At 33.2% G+C, this 25,661-nt stretch overlaps 1 protein-coding gene across 3 annotated transcripts in view; it reads right to left on the bottom strand.

Annotated features, from left to right (window-relative positions):
* The window catches only part of LOC114333619 (glucose dehydrogenase [FAD, quinone]-like), a 61,660-nt gene that overhangs the window by 18,022 nt on the left and 17,977 nt on the right, over positions 1 to 25,661 (bottom strand). For all 3 annotated transcript variants that reach the window (XM_028283533.2, XM_028283535.2, XM_028283534.2), the window contains 4 exons: positions 20,326 to 20,556; positions 4,934 to 5,268; positions 2,835 to 3,126; positions 2,263 to 2,439 (listed from right to left, as the gene is read on the bottom strand). In XM_028283533.2, the coding sequence (XP_028139334.1) occupies positions 2,263 to 2,439; positions 2,835 to 3,126; positions 4,934 to 5,268; positions 20,326 to 20,556 (1,035 nt within the window). The remainder of the gene's footprint in view (positions 1 to 2,262; positions 2,440 to 2,834; positions 3,127 to 4,933; positions 5,269 to 20,325; positions 20,557 to 25,661) is intronic.

Here is a 25,661-nt window from a genome sequence, read left to right as displayed (position 1 = left end):
CTGACTCAACAAAACATCTGTGCAGCTTTTTCCCCGTTGGTGCAGATAAAATAAACAGTGCCATGATGGTCGCCAACATTCGACACGGATAGGCACATCCAGAAGAAGAAGAGATAAAATATATATGATATACTGACACAGTCGAAATATGCTCTCTGGTGCCCGTTCCTGGCATAGATCCTGCATGTTCTGGTATTTCAGGGAGTGGGTACTGCTTGAGGCTTTCTAAGATAAGCTGCAGCATGTCTTTATTAGCTTGTGGTATAATAGTCCAGGGCGGATCTGTTTTGAGATGGACGTTGAGAGGTATTTTTTTGCAGAAATTGCTTAGAAACAGCTCATATAATAATAATTGAGATATCCTCCCACTCAAAAAGGTCCGGAACATTGTTTAAATAATCAAAATGTCAAAAAATGAAAGAAAAATTCGATTTTTTTCTTCGTTTTTTGATTATAACTTAAAAGTATTCACCTCCGAGAACAGTTGCACTAAAATAAAAGTTGCATAATTAAATTTCCTACAATATAGGCTTGGTTAAAAATTTTAAAAATTGCCCTTGTTAGAAAATAGCAATAATTGCGAAAAAACCATAAAAAAAGTAATCGCATTTTACATTTTTCAACCATTTATTGTAAATTTGGGACCTTCATATATTACCCAGAAAAACTTTATGATATAATAAAACAATACTGTAAATTTAATTAAGATCGGTTTAATATATTTTGCAAAATAAATTTAATTATGCAATCCAGCTTTCGCAAAAAAATTCAATTTTTCAAAATGTTGCAGGACTGAAAATAAAGCAGATAGCAAGTTGAAACTTTTTTTACATATAGAAGAATACTAAACCTTTCATGTGCAATTCGCAAAATTAAAATCGGTTACCTACCAGGGCGTCAGGAATTTTTTTAAATAATCAATAATTTTTGGTGCTTCGCGCAGGACAGCGGTGTTCGATTTACAGAAGTTGATTTCCACCAAAATTTCTTCGAATCTTTATCTAATATATTATTTTCTGACTCTATATTTTGTTGTATTTTAATATTTTAATTCCACAAAAATCAAACTAATTTGAGTATTGTTTGTGAAATATTGTTTAAATAATTGCATATGTTTAAAAATAATAAACTTTTATTCTGTAAGTTTAAATATATGAGCAAAGAAAGCTTTTGCTAAAAAGAGTATTATTTCACAGGACATAGTATGTGTTTTTATTTTGCAATAAGAAAATTTATTTATTTATATCGAAATGTACTAAAAATTAAAATTTATCAGTCATTATCAAAGGGCATTGGAATGCCCAATCAGAGCAAACGTATCCGCTGTCCTGACGCGGTGGTAGTTAACCGATTTTAATTTTGCAAATTGCATATGAAAGGTACAGTATTCTTCTAAATGTACAAAGAAATTCAACTTTGTCTGCTTTATTTTCAGTCCTGCAACATTTTGAAAAAATGCATTTTTTTGCGAAAGCTAGATTGCACAACTTATTTTGCAAAAACTGTTGAACCGATCTTAATGAAATTTGCCCTATTGTTTTATTGTATCATAAAGTTTTTCTGCGTGAAATATGAAGGTCCCATATCTAGCATAAATGGTTGAAAAATGAAAATGCGAATACTGGTTTTTTTATGTTTTTTTCGCAATTATTGCTATTTTGCAACAAGGGTGAGAATGTTTAAAATTTTTAACTAATACTATCTTGTAGGAAATTTAATTACGCAACTTTTATGTCAGTGCAACTTTTCTCGGAAATGAACACTTTTAAAGTTATAATCAAAAAACGAAGAAAAAAATCAAATTTTTCCTTCATTTTTTGACATTTTGATTATTTAAACAATGTTCCGGACCTTTTTGAGTGGGAGGATAACTCAATTATTATTATATGATTTATTTCCAAGCCACATGTGATATGCCTTATTTTAAGGAACATGTCTCTGGTTTCATTTTTATTTTGATGAGTCTCGACTTCCTGACGTAATTGCTCTTGAAACTTCATTGTTAAGGCCCTTCGCCTTCACCTCGTTTCTAACTTATATTATATCCGATGTATGGTCTCATGTATTTTCCTTTTCTCTGCTCGAGAAGATCTTATGTTTTTGCTCGCCTTAGGTTTATGATGTGATCATGATGATGACTCATCAAACCTCATTAGGTTTGATGAGCCATCAAACTTAGTATCACTTTCTACACCTTATTAAATTATTAAATCTCAAACGTATGAATAATAATATTTTATTTGAAATCCCCATAGAACTTACCTATTGGTACTGTAAATGGACCTCTTCCATCGTTAATAGCGATATAGTTGTCTAGCTTTCCAGTTTCCCATTCTTGGTTGGGAACTATCGACTGGTTCAGTACGAAATTCAACCCAGGGAATAAGACATGATCGTACAATTTCTTTCCTACTGGTAGCTCCTGTACTAATGAGATACCTGAAAAAAATCAAAATTTTAGAAGTAGCCAGTATATTCAGTTTCGAAGAGTGCTTTGTATAAAGAGCTAGTATATACTTTCAAAGTCTAGAAGTCCAGAATATCAAATAAAATCGAAAATACTATAGGAGGGTTGCAGAGATTGGCTAAAAGCATTTAAAATAAGAATAGCTTCAAGTTATATCAAAGTCAATTTTGTGTTTCGTAGAAATGCATAAAAATAAGAAGTAACGTATTTTCACATAGTGAAAAAAGAAACTGCTATAAATTAGAAGTAGTGCTTGAAATGCTACTGTAACGCAGATGATTCAATATAAATTGAAAAAAAGAACGAAGGATCATATCTTCACTTTACATTCAAAAGTTTGAAAAAAACTATGTTATAAAATACTTACCCAAATTCTCCAGGTGCCGTTTTGGTCCAATTCCTGACAACATTAGCAGCTGAGGACTGTTGAAGGATCCTGCACACACAATAACTTCCTTTTTAACTGAGGCTTGCCAATACTGTCTTGCTCTGATATATTTAACACCATAAGCCTGTTTGGTGTCAGGGCTTATCAAGATTTTGATGGCGCGGGAATTTTTGATGATTTTAAGGTTACTTCGATAACGTACTGGTCTAAGGAATGCTTTTTCTGCACTGACTCTTTTACCGTTTTTGGTGATGGTTTGAAGGTACGAAACCTGAAATGCACAAAGATACAAGAAAATGTTAAGTACCGTCGCAAACTCTCTCAAAAATAAATTTAGAACAAACACTTCAGACATGAAAGACAAAATGCATCAAAATGGGAATACCTTTGAATCAATAAGTGCAGGGCCCCCGCTACCATATGTGCAAAGTGTGCAATGCACACGGGCGCCATCCTTTAGGGGCGCCAAAATCCAGGGTAAAAAATTTGAAAAAAAAAACAAACAAAAAAACAAAAATTAATTTTAAAATAAAAGTTGAGAAATTAAATAGGATTACGTATAAATAGAAGAGAGACATGAGAAAAACAGAATACTTCGGCCATATAATAATTAGAGGACATACATTCCATCTACTTCGCCTTATAATACAAGAAAAAGTGGAGGGAAAGAGATGGATTGGTCGAAATTAACTTTCATGGTTCAGAAATATTAGCTAAAGAAGACGAAGGTATAATAAATACACACAAAAGTTTATTAGTAGGTATATCATCCAGTTACTGCCGATTCCTATATGCAAGACCATGTCGGAAGTCAGGAATTTTAATTTATTTTGTTATGATTTTATTATGTTTGTTTCATTTTGATATTTTAGTCTACAAATAATAGTCCATTTACTAACGGTTTTTGCTGTGAATTTTGAAGAACCGCTTGCATTGACATGAAATACACATTGGCATACACATAATACACATAGCTAACAAGTCAAAGAAAAAAAGTGATATTGTGCCGATGTGTGCTTTTGCACTGGGGGTGGCTTCCACCCCTTCTCGGGGGTGAAAAAAATACGTTCAAAATAAGGATGGAATTGGATAAACTGAGTAATTCTAAGGAACTTTGTTTCTATAGAATTTTTTCACTAAGTGAATACTTTTCGAGTTATTTGCGAGTGAATATGTTCATTTTTTAACAAAAACCCTTTTTAGACGGTTTTCCCAAATAACTCAAAAAGTACCTCAGCATTTTATCTTATTAAAAAAATAGCTTACAAAAAGTTTAAAAAATGGCTGGCATATGAAGTCTGTAAACCCAGTAGAAGCACAGTTGTAACTAATGAAAAGTAGGTTCTTATTCTTCAAATTCCAAATCGAATATTTCAACGTGAAATAACCAAAAAATGAAGCACTTTTTGGGGAAAGCTCATTAAAACTTCTTTAAAGTGTTTAAAACAAGCTTTATATTTGTTGTTTAAAAAAGTTTCTAGCATCAAAAGTAAGTAAGTTATGCTCAAAATAAAGTTCGTCTTCTTTTTTGGTAAAAGAAATCTTTTGGACAAAATTTTTTTATCTTGAAAAAAATTGCTTTTTTAAAAAAAATAGCTTAAAAATTATTTGTACGAAAAATCTCAAGCAGTAAAAAATGTAGGTTTTTTTATTCTGAATATTTTGGATTTTTTGTTTTCCTTTGTGAAGTTATAAACTTAAAAAAACAAAAAAATAATGTTTCACTTTCACTTTTTATAAGCTTTATATGTGTATGCCAAATTCCATGTTAATGCAAGCAATTCGTTAAAATTCGGAGGTTTTGCAATATTTTACCGTGAGTGACTGGCCTATAAATATGACTTCTAAAGTTCAATTTTTTGCTTTATTTCAAGCACCTACCCACCTACCTACCTACCTACCTTCAAAAAATAAATAGAAAAACATGATCCAAAAATGCCTCAAGGGGCGCCAAAGTCCTTTTTTGCACACAGGCGCCAGTTACCCTTACGGGGGCCTTGAATAAGTGTACAATTCGGTGTAAGAAAGTCAATAAAGAAGATGCTTAGGAGAAATATGCCAATGAAAAATAAACTTACACCAATTTGGTTTTTTCCATTGTAGTCCAAAAACGGATACCCTGCTTCCTGGGCAGCCTGGACAAAGGCATTAGCAGATTGTGTTCTATACGGAATATCGCTGACGGTCAATGGTCCTCCCGCCTGATGGTACTCAGGATCAGCCGCGCTGAGATTAGCGTTTTCGGATTTTTTAAAATACTTTAACACGCTTTCGTAAGACCATCCTGGGTTTCCAGATTCTTGCCATTTGTCAAAATCTGCTGGATTTCCTCTGGAGTACAGTAAAAAGTCGTTGATGGAGCTGCCTCCTAGAGCTCTTCCGGAAGGTAGTCTCATTCTTTTATTCGGACAACCTGAATTACAAAAAAGTGTCTTAATTGAGTTTTTAAACGAACGCAACATAAATATATCGTATTCTAACCTGTAGTACCTAACCTAGAGACCATACCAACACAAAAAACCCAGAGGCAGACCTCCTATGAGATGGACAGATGAGCTGAAACAAACTGCCGGGAATAATTGGCTACAAGTAGCGTACAACAAAAAACAATGAATAGGAAGACTTGAAGAGGTTTATGTTCAGATGTGGACGTGAATGGCTAGACGAAGAAGAAGAAGAACCGGTAGTAAATTCGATAGGGTTCAAACTAACCCTTCTTTTATTTTTTTTACTGCTGTCACCAAAGATTATGATAGCATTAAGCTAAGTGAAATAATCAAGATTCTTGAGGAGAATAGTGTAGACTCTAAATGGAGAATGGAGAGCATGGAGCATTGGAGAGAACACATTTTACAAGGATGTGAGAAGCGAGACGGGCAAGATCGGCTAAGGCCTACAAACGTAGATTAAAAGAAAAACAAAAAAATAGTGGTACCTACTAGAATACTAGAAGATTGCCTACTATCGTGGAAGTCACATTCAGATGGAATTGTACGGATATAGGATAACAGTGTTGCCAATTCTACTTCCATTGTAAATTTTGCTACCTTTTTAAAATAAGCAGGGCCAAACTCAAAAAAAAGTTCACAATAGTATTTTTCTATTTTACATTCATAAATATTTCTAAAATAATTATTTTATAGGAGCCGGCTCATAACGTACGATTAAAAACTTTGACAACATTGTAGTTATTTCTGCCATATAGAAAGCACAGGCGTATCTCTGTAACGCTGCCATCTGAATGTGAACTTCAGTATAGAATAATATGAATAGTCAAAAATCTTTTGAATGTTACTCATTTTATGTGTACTAGAACTTTTCAAACAGTTAGTATGGTAAAAATATATTCCATGTTACTATATTCCTAGTACCAAGAAGACATTCATAACTCGATAAAAATAGAAGTTGAGAAAATTAACAAATTACCAGAGAACGGCAGTTCTCGTCAGTGGCGCACAATACCCCTACATGCGACACTATATATACACGAAGTTTTCGATTTTCTAAATCTGACTGAATTGAAAATTGGGCCAAATCCCATCTTATAGTTTAAGGAAAAGACTCGCCCATCCATAGTCAACTCTCCATTTTGATCCAAGGGTGTGGATTTTACGGCCCTTCCCATTTTTGATTTGTTTTTCGTTCTCGTCCCCAAAAATGTCAAAAATTTAAGTCTGTTCTTTGCGGCATCTGATAGTACTGATCATTACCTTTCCAACGCATGTCTAATTTTGAACCTAAGTTACCGAGCTCAGAAGTATGACTGAATGTTTATTTAAAAAGGAGAAAATGTTTGTGGACATGTATGTATGTGGAAAAGTTACACCGATCTGAATTTTTTTTCTGTGTTTCAAGAGGGAGTCAGGGCCGATTCAGAACCGGTGTAGTTTGTGAGTTTTGACCACCCATAAGCCAGCTATAGGGCTAGGTATATACAAAATGGCATATTTTTTGGGCGTATATATCTTAAGTTCAAGAAGAGACAGGAAAACCGCAAATATACTATATCAATAGCGTTGAGTTAAGCTTTCAAATGGTGCCTAAGCGGTCAAGATCATACCTACACACGGCTCAGTATAGCCGAAAAACTAAAAGATTAAACTTTGAAAATTTTGGTTTTTCGACAATTACTCAAAATTTCAACCTACGAATTGCGTCAATAACTGAGCGTTTGTAGGAGGACTCTAGACGCGTCTAACGGTGTATACCTCATGTCTGGGAAAATTCAAATTTTTAAGTTATTATAGGCTTCACAAGTATGATCAAATTTATTTCTTATGGGAAAAACGGTTTTTCAAGCTCAATAATTCCTGTAATAACTTCAGTTATCATACTTTACCTTGGATGCAACAGATACTACTTGTCAATACGTTTCAAACTCATGTTTAATGATCAAAATCGGTTATGCCGTTCAGAAGTTATCGAGCTTCAAAAGTATAATCCATTTAACCATTATCGCCGAAATGGTTTATGTAGTTGTAGTGGTTACGACGCTAAGTTCGATAGGGCAATCCGAGTTCATTTGAACTCGGATTGTCTTATCACAAGTCTGGTGTCGTAACTACTAGATCATTTGGGAGAGAATGCGACAACGGCGACCATTTATAACGCTTAACGTGTAACCGAAAAACATTACATTCAATTTCATACATTTAATTTATAAAAAACTTTGAAAAACTCCTGATGATACAAGAATAAAAAACCGCTAAACGCCGTAAAAATGAGTGGCGCCTAGAATATTCCAGCTACAAAAGAGCTGATATGAATATGACGTGGCGCGAAAATGTATTTTCATTTTGATGGAAAATAAAATTCTAGTTTTATTTTGAAAGATTTTTTTCATAATATTTGCTAAATTTGAAGTAAAAAGCGCCACAAAAGAGCCTCAAAATGCACACTGTACCAAAGTTACTCTTTTGTGTCGCGTTTTATTTCAAATTTAGCAAATATAATGGAAAAATCTTTCAAAATAAAACTAGAATTTTATTTTCCATCAAAATGAAAATATATTTTCGCGCCACGTCATATTCATATCAGCTCTTTTGTAGCTGGAATATTCTAGGCGTCATTCTTTTTTACGGCGTTTAGCGGTTTTTTATTCTTGTTGTATATTCGGAACTAGTTTGTTATATTCCGTACATATTTTAGATCAAACATTAGTCTAATATCATTTATGAATAACAAATTATGGAAAATATTTTAAATGTTTATTAGTATTTTAAAAGTATGTCTTCAAATTTTCACTTTTGGCATGTGTGTATTGTATACGAGCATTCCTTTTATTATTGCGCCGCCTCCTTTCGAAGATTGGCGATCGAAATGGAAAGTTTAGAAACTGTTCTAAACATCAACTGGTTTACAAAAAATCTCCTATATGTGATATGGATATGTATATGATTATTCCAAGGTAGTGGTGAAGAAAAGCTCTTGATTTTATCAAGGAAAAAAAATTAACGGAAATATATATTTAGAGGAAATTCTCTAAAATTGAACGGACTCATCCGCCATTTTTAATTTGACGTAAGGAATCTACATTACCGACTGTCATAGTTCAACTATCTTCCGTGGCCGGCGCCAGTAATTCGCTATTTTTAATCTAAATTGCTTTGTAATTTGACATAAAACGTGACATAATATGTGACATTTAACGTTTGACATAAGACGTGATATAATATGTGACATTAGAACCATAGAATTAAGACGAAACTTGTAAGCAATCTGCGAACACACCAATATTGTAATAAACCATATAATACGAAAGAATGAAAACAAAAATCAAAAAATGTTACGTTTGACAGTTTGACATACAACGTGACAATTGTGCAACGTTTGACATAAAACGTGGTATAATATGTGACGTTTGACATAGAACGTGACATTTCTGCGACGTGATGGATAGACATCACTAATGAGTCAAAAATATAGTAAATACACTCGGGTGCAAAAAAATCGATCCACTGAAAATTTGGTCATATTTGATGTCTCGAATTTCCTAAACCTGTTGTCCGATTTAAGTGATTTTTTTACCATGGTATAGCCTTATTCATTAACAATATCGTTGTAATAATATTGTTGTTAGTCAGATAAACTGTCATTGTATACCGGGTATACGAACCAAACTGTGTTTTTTTCTCAAAGTTCGCACCAACATGTGGACTATTCTAGCATTTATAAAATACTGAAATTTGAACCCAACTATAGACTCAAGTTTTCTCAACATTCTGTTTTTAGATTCATTTGCTTATGTTGGATAATAAAAAAGTTAGGTACTTTAACAACTGGCCATGTTAGTCATCAGTACAGGGTGTTTCTAAATAAGTGCGACAAACTTTAAGGGGTAATTTTACATGAGAAAATAATGACAGTTTGCTTTATAATCATATGTCCGCAAACGCTTCGTTTCCGAGATACGGGATGTTCAATTTTTGTTTACAAAATGACGATTTATTTATTGCTTTAAAACCAGTTGTTCGGGAATCCTTATTTCTTTATTTTAATATTGCTATGATTCTACTATTTATTTATTTTCGGGTAGAATAAACTTTAGACAATTTAATTATATTTAGTTATTTTGGTATGCCCCCTGTAAAATGACGCGGAATAACCTTCTTAATGTCAATTTTTAAAATTATCCACAAGCTCAAAGCTTATCGCTTTCGGTACGCATGTATAAAACTGGACATGCGTTAAGTACTTTAAGGACAAGGTACCACTACTGTGATTTCGCTTCAAGCTTTCAACGAAAAAGGTACTCCCTTTCGTGATCTTGACGGTACCGTCCCGCGTTCCACGTGCATCGCGAATTCCATGGAAGGAGTCTAGGATTGAGTCACCCATTGGATCTACAAGTTTACCATATCCTAAACATCACCGATTTCCAGGTAAGCGATATTGTGCAAAGCTTGTGGAAACATAATTTTTAAATTCTATTTTTTTTACAACTCAGTTTTCATATTTCCTGCAGTTTTCATAACATTTTGAAACATTTCGGTCCTTCGCAGCCATATTTTGAGCCTTTTTTCTATTTATTTTACATAATATAAGCTTATTTTGCGTCATTTTTAAACCTTGTAAGCTTCTATAAACGACAAACGTTATAGGCTTTTTATTAACAGTCACTTTTTTGTAACTTTTAAAAACTTTACAATACGATACCTAAAGTAAATTCTCGCACATATTTTTGAATCGAGAAATTGAACGGTACATCGCTTTCTAGTTTGCTTTTCTAAACCTGTCGCTAATTATTATTATCGGTTAATTTGATGGGTTCACGTTAATTAGGTTTTCTTGTTTATTTTTATGTCGATTTTGATAAATAAAGTTACTTGCTGTTGTTCGCTTATTTATAACAAAACAATTATTATTTGAATTACGTTTATTATTTAAACCACTTGTGTCTTTGATTAATAAATTTTTTATTCGCTATTTAGAATACAAATCAATCACATTTAAGTAAATTTTATTAGAATATTAATTTGTTAAATTAACTTTCTAACATGTCTGATAAATTAACAAAAGCCAATTTAAAGCGAACTACTGCTTTTAAACGATTACAAGAAACTTACGAGTGTGGTCTTAAAGTTTCGAATGATGAGTCTTTAAAGCCTGAATTTCTTGCTAGAGCCAATGCTATTGATGGCACTTATAATGAATTTCAAAGTAATCATAACACTGTTATTTCATTAATCAATGATGATGAATTTTCTTCCTATGATGAGATGAGATTAAATGCTGATAAAGCCTTTTATGGAGTTTTATCACTAAAACATGATTTTTTGGTGAATGACTCATCTTCTCAAGCGGCAAACATGTCTACTGTAGATAATTCTAATTCTTCTAACCGTAGAAGTGTCGTAAACCTTCCAAAGCTTTCCTTGATGCGTTTCGAAGGTTCTTATAAAGATTTTCCTACTTATTTTGATGTCTTTAACAGTCTAATCCACAATAATCCTGACATATCTAATGTTGAAAAGTTTCAGTATCTGCTTACTTCTTTGGGTAATGAACCCCTAGCTTTAATCAAAGGCATTCCTCTTACTGAGGGCAATTATACTGTAGCATACGAAAAGCTGGAAAAAAGATATAAAAATACACGTATCTTAGCTAGCCACTATTATAATGAAATTTTTAATGCTCCCTCAATTTCAAAGGCAAATTCTTTTGAACTAAGAAAATTATTAAGTGTCTTTTCAGAAAATGTTGCTGCTCTCAGGGTAATGAAGTTGCCTGTAGATCATTGGGATTTTTTGCTATTTAACATGCTTCTTAATAAATTAGATTCAAAAACCAGAACCAATTTTGAACTGGAACATAGCCTTAGCCAGGAATTGCCAACTTATAGGCAATTAATGTCGTTTTTAGATAGACAATGCATCGCACTGGAGTCTGTTCAGTATATTGCTTCGTCATCTCACAATCCAAAGGTGAACAATAAAAAACACGTATCTAGTTTTCTGGTGGAATCCAGCCCTAATTCAGTTGAGCAGTCTAAGTGCCTCATGCCTTATATAAGTGCGGAATATTTCTTTCTAAATCCCCTCAAGAGAGGTTTTCTATTGCTAAACAACACAAACTTTGCGTTAATTGTTTAGTTTCGCCACACTCTATGAGGAATTGTGTGTCATCTCATAAATGTCGTGTTTGCAAATTCCCCATCATACAACATTGCACTTTGATAAAAAATCAAACGATACAGCTTCTGAGCAGAATTCAAACGTTCAGGTTACTTCTTCCAACCCCTCTGTTGGTCCGTCAGTGGGTTGCAACCCGTCTACTAGTTCTTCGATCACCAATACCCTTGTAAATACTTACATCAATTCTGACTGTATTACAAGCACCTTATCACTTCCTCAATCAACTATTTTATTGTCAACCTGTGAAGCGGAAGTAAAGGATATTCGAGGTAACTTTACAACAATACGAATTCTTCTTGATACAGGTTCTATGGCGAATTTTATTTCTGAATCTTGTGTTCAACGTCTTGGCCTTTCAAAAAGAAATTTTTCGATTCCTGTTGAAGGTCTCAATGGAATATCATTGGCTGCAAACAGTGGTATAGTGCAGTGCACAATGAAACCGTGTGGACAAATCGATCCAACATTTTCATTTAAAGCCATTGTTCTTCCTAAAGTATGTTCAAATCAGCCAAAATTCCTAATTAATCCTTCTGAGTTGACACATCTTCAAACTTTAAAATTGGCAGATCCTAAGTTCCACATACCTGGTCCTATAGACATGTTAGTTGGTGCAGAACTCACTCCGTTTATTTTAAAATCGGGTAGAATTTTTGGAAATCCAAATCAACCAGTGGCATTAGAAACTGTTTTTGGATACGTTCTTCAAGGTAAAGTAAATTGCCTCCCTAATGATTCTTCTATAAATACTCTTGTTAATTGTCATATGTCTCTTGAAACAAATATCGACACGCAATTAAGAAAATTTTGGGAGCTTGAGGAGATTTCTAAATCCTTACCTTTATCCTCTGAAGATAAAAAATGTGAAGAAATATATAAGTCTTTAACTCTTAGAGATTCTACAGGTCGATTTTTTGTCCCGTTACCTTTTCGTCAAGAAAAACCTAAATTTCTTGATACTTATTCTCAAGCCCATCGACGTTTTTCGATGCTTGAAAATCGTTTTAGAAAAAATCCTGATTTACGCACAAAATATTGTGATTTTATGCAAGATTATTTAAATAAGGGTCACATGTCTCTCGTTCCTACAGAGCATAACCATTCTCCTTCGGCCTATTATATCGCCCATCATGCTATATTTAAGGAACAAATTTCCGAATTCGAGATTGTATCTAAAATAAGGGTAGTCTTTGATGCAAGTTTGCGTGACATAAACGGTGTATCTCTAAATGACACCTTACTTGTAGGTCCAAAGCTTCAGAAGGACATTGCTAGTCTTTTACTTAGATTTCGATTTTATGCCTATGTCTTTGTTTGCGACATTAAGCAAATGTACAGACAAATTAATGTGATTGCCGACTATTGGGACTATCAACGTATTCTATGGCGTTTCTCCCTATCCGAACCTCTTCAGGAGTATCATTTACGCACTGTGACATATGGTATATCTTCTTCACCATATTTGGCATTACGTACCTTGTATGAACTCGCAGCTTCTGAAGAAAATAATTATCCTCATGTAGCTAAAGCTTTAAAAACTCAATTTTATATGGACGATGGTTTACTTAGAGTTGGTGGTCGGCTTAAAGGATCTTCTTTTAGTTATGACATTAAACATCCTATCCTTTTGCCCAAAACACACAGACTGACAGAATTGATAATAGAATCAGTTCACAGCTCATATTGTCATCCTGGTTTAAAGACTTTGCAATACTTGTTGCTTCAACAATATTGGATCTTATCCCCTAAAGCAGCAATTTATAAATGTTTATCTAGATGTATTACATGTTTTCGTTCTAAACCCAAGTCATATAATCCGTATATGGCTGATTTACCCTCGTTCCGCGTTTCTCAGTTAAAGGCATTCTCATCAGTTTGCATTGATTTCGCTGGTCCATTTTCGCTTTTGATGAGCAAACACAGAGGAGCAAAAACTTTTAAGGGTTATGTCTGTTTATTTGTTTGTACCGCTACTAAGGCCATTCATTTGGAGGCCACATCTGATCTTAGTTCAGAGTCATTCTTAGCAGCTTTTAGACGTTTCATTGCCCGAAGGGGTAGGTGCAATCATATTGTAAGTGATCAGGGCACTAATTTTAAGGGTGCTAATAATCAATTAATAGAACTTGCTCAAATTACAGCACAAAAATTAGACATTTCTTGGAATTTTAATCCTCCCGCTTCTCCGCATTTGAATGGATTGGCCGAGGCTGGCGTCAAGTCATTTAAATCATATTTTTACCGAGTTATGGGAAATCAAATTTTAACCTTTGAATAATTCTATACAGTTCTAACACAAGTCGAGGATATTCTAAATTCTCGTCCCTTGTGTCCCATTAGCTCAGATCCTAATGATCTGCAGCCACTTACGCCTGGACATTTTCTGATTTTCGAATCGTTAAATAATCCGATTCCTGAACCCAATTTAGAGCATTTAAGTCTTAACAAACTAAGTCGTTGGCAGCTACTGCAACGTATCGAAAGCGATTTCTGGAAACGTTGGTCTTTAGAGTATATTAACACTCTTCAACAAAGACACAAGTGGACTAAACAGTCTCCTCCGGTTTCTAAAGGAGATCTGGTAGTTATTAAGAATGAGCAGCAAGCTCCTTTGCAATGGGAACTTGGTCGTATTGTTAACGTGTTTCCGGGACGCATATTTACAGATGCTTGCGTGTGTAGACACCAGGGTGTTGAAATCAGTTAGGGTTTGGAGAAACGGTACATTTACAGATGCTAGCGCGTGATGACACCACGGTGTTGAAACCAGTTAGGGTTTGGAAAAACAGTACGTTTACAGACGCTAGCGTGTGTTGACACTAGGGTGTTGAAATCAGTTAGGGTTTGTAAAAACAGTACATTTACAAATACTAACAGATTTGGACACCAGAGTGTTGAAACCAGCTAGCTTTTTTAGTGGTTATACATGCATAGATGCTAACGGCTATTGACTTTGATTTTATATACCTACTGTTGTGGAAAATATTTAAGTGATTTAGGTATTAATAAATAATTAAACGTTGATGGGATACAAACAATAATATATTAACACAAAAAACATATTAACATAAAAAATAATGTTGTTCTGAAGCTATGTGCTTGTGGCATTTTTATAATTAACTATTTAGATGGGAAATAAGCAACAATTAAATTAAAAAAAAATAATTTTATTAACGGTTCGACGCCCAAATCGGGTGTCGTTGTCAAAATACAAAATACGTACTACTAAATTAAACAAGAATGTTGTTGTCTAGTAAAAAATACTTTAAAATGTATAATATATGTATGAATTGCCAATATAAATGAGTCAGATTAAAAAAATTATTAGTAGAATTTTTTACTAAGCAACAACATTTTTGTTTAATATACAGGGTGTTTGGTAAAGAATGGGCCATAGCTTAACCTCAGGTTCCTGAGGTTAAAATAGGCCGATTTAAGCTACTTACCTTAGTACAAAGTTTATAATAACCGAGATACAGGGTGTCAAAGTTAAACTTTTTTTTTATTTATTATTGAATATTTCCTGACAGATATGAGATAACAACCTGAAATTTGGTATGTGAGGTTTTTTTGGGTCGAGAAAACTAAATTCCCTACCAAAAATTATGTATTCCCCAGAGAGCGCCACATACGCCTTTCAGCACTTATTTATTACGTTAAATTTTTTTTATCCCTCACTCTGTATAATTTTGACATTAAAATTTTTATTCTCCTATTAGTTTTACTTAAAAAAGCTATGCTTCTTTCATCTCTCTAAACTCAACCGTTTTCGAGATAAACGCATTTTAAATCTGCGATACACCATCATTTTTAGCATAATATCATTGTAGTTACACCCGAAAAATAACTTAAAACCATAATAATTGTGCCAGTTCTCAAATTGGCACAATTATTGTACACTTTCCTGGTGACACCTCCAAGACTTCTACAATTTGCAAGTCAAATAGATGCTGTAGTGAAGACGAGAGGGAAGGAATTCTACACTATGCAATTCACATCCCCCGTCTGCAGCTGGTAAAGTTCCAACGGAAAAATGCACCTAGTTACTCTACGGAGTAATACGACCATAAAATAAAAATGTATACCATTTTTATTCATTTGCAATGCGAAGGCAAAACAATCTTACTTTTCAATTAGAATACGGAGTGCAGTCCAGTCCCTTGAACCGCGATTTTCGGCTCTTATTGGAGCCTTCATCGGAAGGAACGTAGGCACTGTTCTCCATCGCCGTAATTAATCATAATTAAGAGTTCGCGCAATGATAAGAATTGACAGTTACTTTAAAACGAATATATTCGTATAAATTTTATTGAATTTGAGTGACATTATATTTTCCATAAGATGTGTGCGATGTCCTTTGCGATACATTTTTGGATAATTTTATGGTTTTAAGTTATTTTTCTGATGTAACTACAATGATATTATGCTAAAAATTATGTTGCACCGCAGATTTAAAATGCTTTATCTCGTAAACGGTTGAGTTTAGGGAGATGAAAGAGGTATACCTTTTTTAAGTAAAACTAATAGGGGAATACAAATTTTAATGTCAAAATTATACGGAGTGACGGATAAAAAAAATTGAACGTATTAAATGAGTGCTGAAAGGCGTATGTGGCGCCCTCTGCGTAACACATAACTTTTGGTAGGGAATTTAGTTTTCTCGTCCCGAAAAACCCTCACATACCAAATTTCGTGTTGATATCTCATGCCTGTCAGGAAATATTCAATAATAAATAAAAAAAAAGTTTAACTTTGACACCCTGTATCTCGGTTATTATAAACTTTGTACTAAGGTAAGTTAGCTTAAATCGGCTTATGTTAACCTCAGGAACCTGAGGTTAAGCTATGGCCCATTCTTTACCAAACACCCTGTAGTAGTATTTTTTATTTTGACGACACCCGATTTGGGCATCGAAACGTTATTAAAATTATTTTTTTCAATTTAATTGTGGCTTATTTCCCATCTAAATAGTTAATTATAAAAATTCCACAAGCAAATAGCTTGAGAGCAACATTATTTTTTATGTTGTTCTTGTGTGTTAATATATTATTGTTTATATCCCAACAACGTTTAATTATTTACTAATACCTAAATCACTTAAATATTTTTCCACAGCAGTAGGTATATAAAATCAAAGTCAATAGCCGTTAGCATTTATGCATGTATATTAATTACTAAAAAAGCTAGCTGGATTCAACACTCTGGTGTCCAAATCTGCTAGTATTTGTAACTGTACTGTTTTTCCAAACCCTAACTGATTTCAACACCCTAGTGTCAACACACGCTAGCGTCTGTAAACGTACTGTTTTTCCAAACCCTAACTGGTTTCAACACCGTGGTGTCAACACGCGCTAGCATGTGTAAATGTACTGTTTCTCCAAACCCTAACTGATTTCAACACCCTGGTGTCTACACACGCAAGCATCTGTAAATATGCTTCCGGCATAGGATGATGTAATTCGCGTTGTCGAAGTCAAAACTTCTCGCGGCACGATGAAACGACCGGTGGTCAAGATTTGTCCTCTTCCAGGCAATTAGGCAATGTAACTGCCTTTTTTAATTAAGTTTAATTGAGTTTAACTTTAGTTTTATTTTTTTCTCTTTCTCTCTTACTTTGAAAACATTCGTTTTGGCGGGGTGAATGTTCGGGAATCCTTATTTCTTTATTTTAATATTGCTATGATTCTACTATTTATTTATTTTCGGGTAGAATAAACTTTAGACAATTTAATTATATTTAGTTATTTTGGTATGCCCCCTGTAAAATGACGCGGAATAACCTTCTTAATGTCAATTTTTAAAATTATCCACAAGCTCAAAGCTTATCGCTTTCGGTACGCATGTATAAAACTGGACATACGTTAAGTACTTTAAGGACAAGGTACCACTACTGTGATTTCGCTTCAAGCTTTCAACGAAAAAGGTACTCCCTTTCGTGATCTTGACGGTACCGTCCCGCGTTCCACGTGCATCGCGAATTCCATGGAAGGAGTCTAGGATTGAGTCACCCATTGGATCTACAAGTTTACCATATCCTAAACATCACCGATTTCCAGGTAAGCGATATTGTGCAAAGCTTGTGGAAACATAATTTTTAAATTCTATTTTTTTTACAACTCAGTTTTCATATTTCCTGCAGTTTTCATAACATTTTGAAACACCAGTTAAGATATACAAATAAAATTTGGTGGATTTTAGGACGTAGTTATTGCACATTTTTTGACGTACAATTAAGAATTTAATATTCACCATTGGAGCGCAAACGGGTATTACGACCAATGGTGAATATAAAATTCTTAATTGTATGTCAAAAAATGTGCAATAACTACGTCTTAAAACCCACCAAATTTTATTTGTATATCTTAACTGGTTTTAAAGCAATCAATAAATCGTCATTTTGTAAACAAAAATTGAACGCACCACATTAGGAAATTCGAAATATCTCAGAAACGAAGCGTTTTGCGGACATATGATTATAAAGCAAACTATCATTATTTTCTCATGTAAAATTACCCCTTAAAGTTTGTCGCACTTATTTAGAAACACCCTGTACTGATGACGAACATGGCCAGTTGTTAAAGTACCTAACTTTTTTATTATCTAACATAAGTGAATGAATCTAAAAACAGAATATTTAGAAAACCTAAGGCTATAGTTGGGTTTTAATTTCAGTATTTTATAAATGCTAGAATAGTCCACAGGGTGGTGCGAACTTTGAGAAAAAAACACAGTTTGGTTCGTACACCCGGTATACAATGACAGTTTATCTGTCTAACAACAATATTATTACAGCGATATTGTTAATGAATAAGACTATAACATAATAAAAAAATCACTTAAATCGGACAACAGGTTTAGGAAATTCGAGACATCAAAAATGACCAACAGACCAGGGCGCATCTGTAAAAATATTAGTACATTTGGACGTTGAGAGGTGACTCAAATTTTTTTGCAGAAATTGCTTGAAAATAAATCAAATAATAATATTTGAGTTATCCTCCCTCTCAAAAAGGTTCGGAACATTGTTTAAATAATCAAAATGTCAAAGAATTATGGAAAAATTCGATATTTTTCTTGGTTTTTTGATTATAACTTTAAAAGTGTTCATTTCCGAGAAAAGTTGTACAAACATAAAAGTTGCGTAATTAAATTTCCTACAATATAGAATTGGTTAAAAATTTAAAAAATAGTCACCCTTGTTGCAAAATAGCAATAATTGCGAAAAAAAGATACAAAAACAAGTATTCGCATTTTACGTTCTTCAACAATTTATGCTACACTTAGGACCTTCATATTTCACCCTGAAAATCTTTATGATACACTAAAACAATACTGTAAATTTCATTAGGATCGGTTCAATAGATTTTGCAAAATAAATTTTGCAATCCAGCTTTCGTAAAAAAATTCATTTTTTCAAAATGTTACAGGACTGAAAATAAAGCAGATATCAAGTTGCAATTTTTTTTACTTATAGAAGTGTACTGTACCTTCCATTTGCAATTTTGCAATATTAAAATAGATTAACACCACGGCGTCAGGAATTTTTTTAAATAAACATTAATTATTGGTGCTACGCGCAGGACAGCGGATAGTTTGCTCTGATTGGGCATTCCAATGACCTTTGATAATGATTGATACAGTTTAATTTTTATTACATTTCGATATAAATAAATAAATTTGTTTATTGCAAAATAAAAACACATACTCTATCCTTTGAAATAACACTTTTATTAGCAAACACTTTCTTTGTTCATATATTTTAACTTAAATAATAAAATTTTATTATTTTTAAACATATGCAATTGTTTAAACAATATTTCACAAACAATAATAAAATTAGTTTGATTTTTGTGGAATTAAACTATTAAAATACAACAAAATATAGAGTAAGAAAATAATATATTAGATACAGATTGGAAGAAATTTTGGTGGAAATCAACTTGTGTGAATCGAACACCGCTGTCCTGCGCGTAGCACCAAAAATTATTGTTTATTTCAAAAATTTTCTGACGCCGTGGTAATTAATCGATTTTAATTTTGAAAATTGCAAATGAAAGGTACAGTACACTTCTATAAGCCAGAAAAATTTCAACTTGCTATCTGCTTTATTTTCAGTCCTGTAACATTTTGAAAAAATGAATTTTTTTTGCGAAAGCTGGATTGCAAAATTTATTTTGCAAAATCTATTGAACCGATCTTAATAAAATTTACAGTATTTTTTAACTGTATCATAAAGTTTTTCTCGGTGAAATATGAAGGTCCTAAGTGTAGCATAAATGGTTGAAAAACGTAAAATGTTAATACTTGTTTTTGTATGGTTTTTTCGCAATTATTGCAATTTTGCAACTAGGGTGACTATTTTTTAAATTTTTAACCAATTCCATATTGTAGGAAATTTAATTACTCAACTTTTATGTCAGTACAACTTTTCTCGGAAATTAATACTTTTAAAGTTATAATCAAAAAACGAAGAAAAAAATCGAATTTTTCCTTCATTTTTTGACATTTTGATTATTTAAACAATGCTCCGGACCATTTTGAGTGGGAGGATAACTCAAATATTATTATTTGAGTTATTTTCTATCAATTTCTGCAAAAAAATTTGAGTCACCTCTCAACGTCCATCTCAAAACAGATGCGCCCTGGACTACAAATTTTCAGTGGATCGATTTTTTTGCACCTGAGTGTAGTTTGACTAAAAAACGATCCTGGCAGTTCAAAATGTTGATTGAGTTAAGACATTGAATGGTCATTATTAAATAAATAGTGGAATAATCCTGGATCAGTTATTATAAAAATTTGAAGTATGTTCTTTCATTAGAAAAATTTCACTTACCATTACACGAAGTGTTCTGTTGTTCCGCTGAGTATCCCCAGTTATAATCAGTAAACTGGAAGAATTCTGCCATATAAGGTATATCAGTAAAAGAGTCAGCTTCCCCGCCAACTTCTATCAACAGTACGTTCCATTCTGGCACTTCCGACAATCTGTTGGCCAATACCGCCCCCGAAGGACCGGATCCGATGATGACGAAATCGAAACTGCTTTCAGTCAGGTATGGATCTCCTGAAAGGACAAAATGTGTAGAAACAGTTAAAGATTGTGTTAATATAGTGGTCTAAGAGCAACGTTTTCGAGAAACTATTTTAAGACAGCTGATTATTTCATATAATTGTTCCCTATGCTTCCTCGAACACCTGATACTGGTTGCGTTCATTACTGCGCAGCACACCTGTACAGGTAAATACAAAATCAGGGTGATTGATTAGTGTGATAAAGCTTAAATGTAGATCCGCTATAGTAATGGATAGCAATAAAAGTTAATAACAAAACTTGTAGCCAACTTTGAGCTTCACATTACAAAATTAGTTAGAATGTTACAGGGTGTTCGATATCATAGTGGCAGACCAAACTTATGTTTTTTTAAATGGAACATCCTATATTTTATTTTATATTCGAAATCCTGTTAACTTCTCCATCACAAAAATATAAAGGTTTGTTATGTTGTACAGGGTATTTACAAAGTTATAACCAATGTTCTACGAAAATCGTAATAAGTTCAGCTCCCTGTATAAATAAAAATAAGCACAACAGCAATGGTTTATTGGTGCCACATTTTTTTTTGTTGATTGTCAAAATTTATAAAAATGATCGATATTGCTAATTTTCTTTATATCGAATACAGGATGAGTCAAAACGCAACTACATTATTTTCTCAGTAATTTTAAATAGAACACCTTAATTAATAACTTGCTCTGAAAAATGAAAATATCTCGAAAACTAACAAATTTAGGCACAGGAAATATTATACAAAAATTAAAGTACGGTAATGAATCTTTTCGATGGTGATATAAAATACAGGATGATCCATTTAAAAATGTCTGAGAAAAGAATGTACTTGCATTTTGACTCACCCTGTATTCGATATAAGGAAAATTAGCAATATCAACAATTTTTCTAAATGTTGACAATCAACAAAAAAAATATAGCACCAATAAGCCATTGCTGTTGTGCTTATTTTTATTTATACAGGGAGCTGAACTTGTTATGTTTTTCATAAAAAATTGGTTATAACTTTGTAAAAGCCCTATATAACATAACAAACCTTTATATTTTTGTGATGGTAAAGGTAAGAGAGTTTCGAATATAAAATAAAACATAGGGAAAAACATAAGTTTTTTTGCCACTATGTTATCGAACACCCTGTAACATTCTAACTAATTTCGTAATGTAAAGCTGAAAGCTGGCTACAATTTTTGTTATCAACTTTAATTGCTATCTATTACTATAGCGGATCTACTGAGCTTTATCACACTCATCAATCACCCTGTATATTGAATTTAAATTATTTTATGACGAAACATTTTTTTGTTATTACTTTTTAAACCACAAAAATGTCTGGCAATTATAGTTCATATTTCTAATAATGTTTAAAAAGTAATGACAAAATAATTTTTCGTCTTACAATAATTTTAAATTCGATATGTTTACCTGTACAAATGTGCTGCGCAGTAATGAACGCAACCTGTATCAGCAGCCAGATGGCCGGTACGGTGTTCGAGGAAGCATAGGGAATAATATATTAAAGAACCAGTTGTCTTAAAATAATTTTTTTTCCGACTCTTGGTCCATAGGATTTGCTACAATTTTTGTAATAGACTAAGAGCCGCTATAGGATAGGTGAAATTTCTTAATCATTTTAGGCACGATAAGAGCCTATAACTTAAATAGTAGAACCTAAAAAAAAACGTTTGAACACTGTGCCGTCACTTTTCAGTGGTACATGCGTCGATAGTGGCGCATCAAACTTTCCACTTATGGACGGGATAAATAAATTAAAAGTTACCCTCCCTCACTACCAGAATTCAATTTTTTTCATTTTTTTAAGTTCTATGTGATTAACACATAAGATTCAGCGTCATTTTAACCCACCACCCTCTTCCCCCTGCTCCCTCCCCCATCAAAAATTTCATGTTTTGTTTTTTTATTTTTTTTTTTGGGGGATGCAATCAATTTTAAAATTTCAAAAAATTGTGACGATAATATAATTGTATCGTCTAGAGTCTAGATCAGCGTTTCCCAAATAAAAGTTTTTTGGTCGAGGAGCATAATTCAGGACAGATATTATGTAGGGAGCACTTACCATATTGCACTTGAAACCTATATATTAAGTGCCACAAAGAACGAGAGATTGTAGCGAGTTCGTTGCGAGAACGAGTTGGGGGGAGGGAGATATTAACCATTACATTTTCTATTCATTTTATTCAATTTTTTTTTTAAATTCCAAACATAAGAAACTTAATTTCATATAAGAATAAAAAAATAAAATGAACACAGATCTTATTTCTAAAATCTTAAAAAACGTAATGCCTTCATTTTAATGTGAAGAATGAGGCTGCCTTGAGTTGCACAGGTTAGTAATATCCGGTTGAATTTGGGATAACTGCAATCGAATGTCAGGGTCCGCATTCAGCGAGATCTATATATTTTGTTTTAGTGGCCACATAGGCAGAGAACGCTGCTTTACATACCTAAGTATGTTTTTGCAAAAAGGAGACGAATAATTTTCGCTTTATCTGACAGAATTTTAAATTCGTCTTTGAGTTGACACCAAAAATCTACTAGCGATTTACTTTCAAAATGTTTTTTTATCGCAGAATCCGATGTCAAATATATCAGGCATTCATACTGCTGAGATGTTACGGAAGCTAGTTTTTTAACATTGCAAGGTACGGACCTGCAACCCAGAAGGTTTCTTTAATTTTGTCGTGGAATTCCTCAGGAAAATAATTATGGAAGTTTTCAAGTAAATTTAGCAGATGAGTGTGGAACTCGTTAAAGACAGCTTCTGGTATGTCCGATTCCAGTTCTTCTCTAAATTCTGTGATTCGTGGAAAGCTATCCAGATTTTTATTTTTCACCGATCCTGCCCAAAAAAATTAATTTCTTCCTATACGCTTGTATTTTATCATTTGCGTTAACAGTTATTGTCTTTCCCTGACGTGAGAGACTAACTTCATTGACCTTGTTAAAAATATCTGTTAAATATGCCAATTTAATTAACCAATGCCATGCCAAATTAACCATGTGAAACCAGTATTTTAATTTTGAAACTCTTATCTATTTTTTTCTAATGTTTAACCGTTTATTATCGCGATATAGCGGAGCACCTGTAGATGCTTCGCGGAGCACAGTTTGGGAAACGCTGGTCTAGAGTACGCCAATGGATTAAGTAAAACGTGTTTTTGTACCGCCTTGGACAATATAAAAGTCGGATCGAAAAGCCTAGTTGATTATTATTCTTGGAGCGTTGATCGAAGAATAATAAACAACAGCGAGGTACAAGAGGTGAGTTTATGTAGGTAGTAGTTCCCGACCGTTTTCCGCTGTCGTTTTGGCGAGTTGAGCGAATCCGACAGTTTTCCTATTACCTATCCTTTTACCTATCCTTATACGAGCGGTGATCGTATATCCCTAATATGTCTTTTCATCTGGCGAGCTGAGCGAGATTCCCTTTCTTCCCTTTCCTTACACATTCATGTCGTATTAATAAAAGCAATTCCTATTTCACGTGATCGTCAAAATTCATTCATTCATGTACAAAATATCGTCACATCGGCCCGAACAGGAATCTCGATGCGTAGATTATAATAGTTATTTATGAAACAGTTCGTGAAGTATGCTTTTCTGCGAACGCACGCGATTTTTAGAGCACGAGCGACAACGGAGCGAGTGCTATAAATCGCGTAAGTTCGCAAAAAGTACTTCACGCACAGTTTCATACAATATTTTATCTACGATAAATAAATAAAAAAGCTGCAACTCTTCGTCCCTGGAATTCATTTCTATTCTACAATTTTTAGAACTTTGACATTTAAAAATTCTAACTACTTTCAAACCACAAAACTGTCAAAACTTTTGTTGTAATTCATTGCTCATATTGTCATCACCATGACAACGCGAAAGTTAAGGATTGTCATCATGACAACGCGAAAGTTAAAAACAGTGCGAAAAAGTAAGTCCCATTTAAAATACATTGTTACTTCACGCACACTTTAAATCCTTCACGCACTGCTATCTACAATGACAGTTTTTACAAACTAAAAACTTATACATGATATGACATCGAGTAGATAAATACAATACATACTTGTATGTTTTATTAACGAAATTAACGAGTAATTAAGTTAATTATCTTATCTTTTGTATGTTTTGATTTCAAATAAAAATTTCTTACAAAGCGAACTCTTTTCTTCGACTGATTTAGTTACCTGGAGGAACAACGCAACGACCTCGTTACAAAATTCACACGCATAGTTGAGGCCTTTATAAAACATGTCTATTTTTTATAGACCCTTAGGTTGAGTGTACATAACCTCAAAAAAATTTTTTTTTTGAAAAAAGCGTGTAACTTTTTTTTGGGGATAGCTGCAGATCTAATTTTTTCTTAATCATGTGTATTTTATCAAACACTATAATATGTATTTCTAATTTTTTTCAGATTTTTCCGTAACGCTGGTCATCTTAAGAAATACAAAAAACTGTTTTTTAAGGGTGTTTTTTGCTGTTTGAAAGTGTTTCTTCCATTTTTAAATATTCTAAAGGACTCCGTTACTTCAATTTACATATAACCTATAAAATAGAAATTGATTTGATTTATTATGAAGTCTATAAAATATGCAAATTTTAGAAGCCACGAATGGTGTAACCGGAAGATTAGTTCTAATAAAGTTTTGTTTTTAATATTGTTAATATTAAAAGTAAAACTTTCGTTCGTCTTTAGCAGATACCACCACGGCATCCATGTCATCATGATCTTTCGTTTGCGGATCGAGACTGGCGGCCAGAATTTTGGTCGTTCAGAGAGAATCAAACATGCACTCTCTGAAGAAACTCTAGAAAGAATTGAAACTAGTTAGAGTGCTTTTTACAGAATTTTATCGTGCTGGACAGGCGGGTAGTGAGATGCAACTTGATAGATCGCCCTCAGCCTTCTTTGCTTCTGCGATTCGTTGAATTGCAAATTTTTAGAAGCCACGAATGGTGTAACCAGATGATTAGTTCTAATAAAGTTTTGTTTTTTATTAAAAGTGAAACTTTCGTTCGTCGTTTAATTATTAAATTACCAATTTAAAAAATTATTTAAACGTCTAAAAGTGAATCGATTTACT

Source organism: Diabrotica virgifera, chromosome 3 (genome assembly GCF_917563875.1).
Source record: "Diabrotica virgifera virgifera chromosome 3, PGI_DIABVI_V3a".
NCBI lineage: Eukaryota > Metazoa > Arthropoda > Insecta > Coleoptera > Chrysomelidae > Diabrotica > Diabrotica virgifera.
This window is presented reverse-complemented; position numbering and strand designations above follow the sequence as displayed.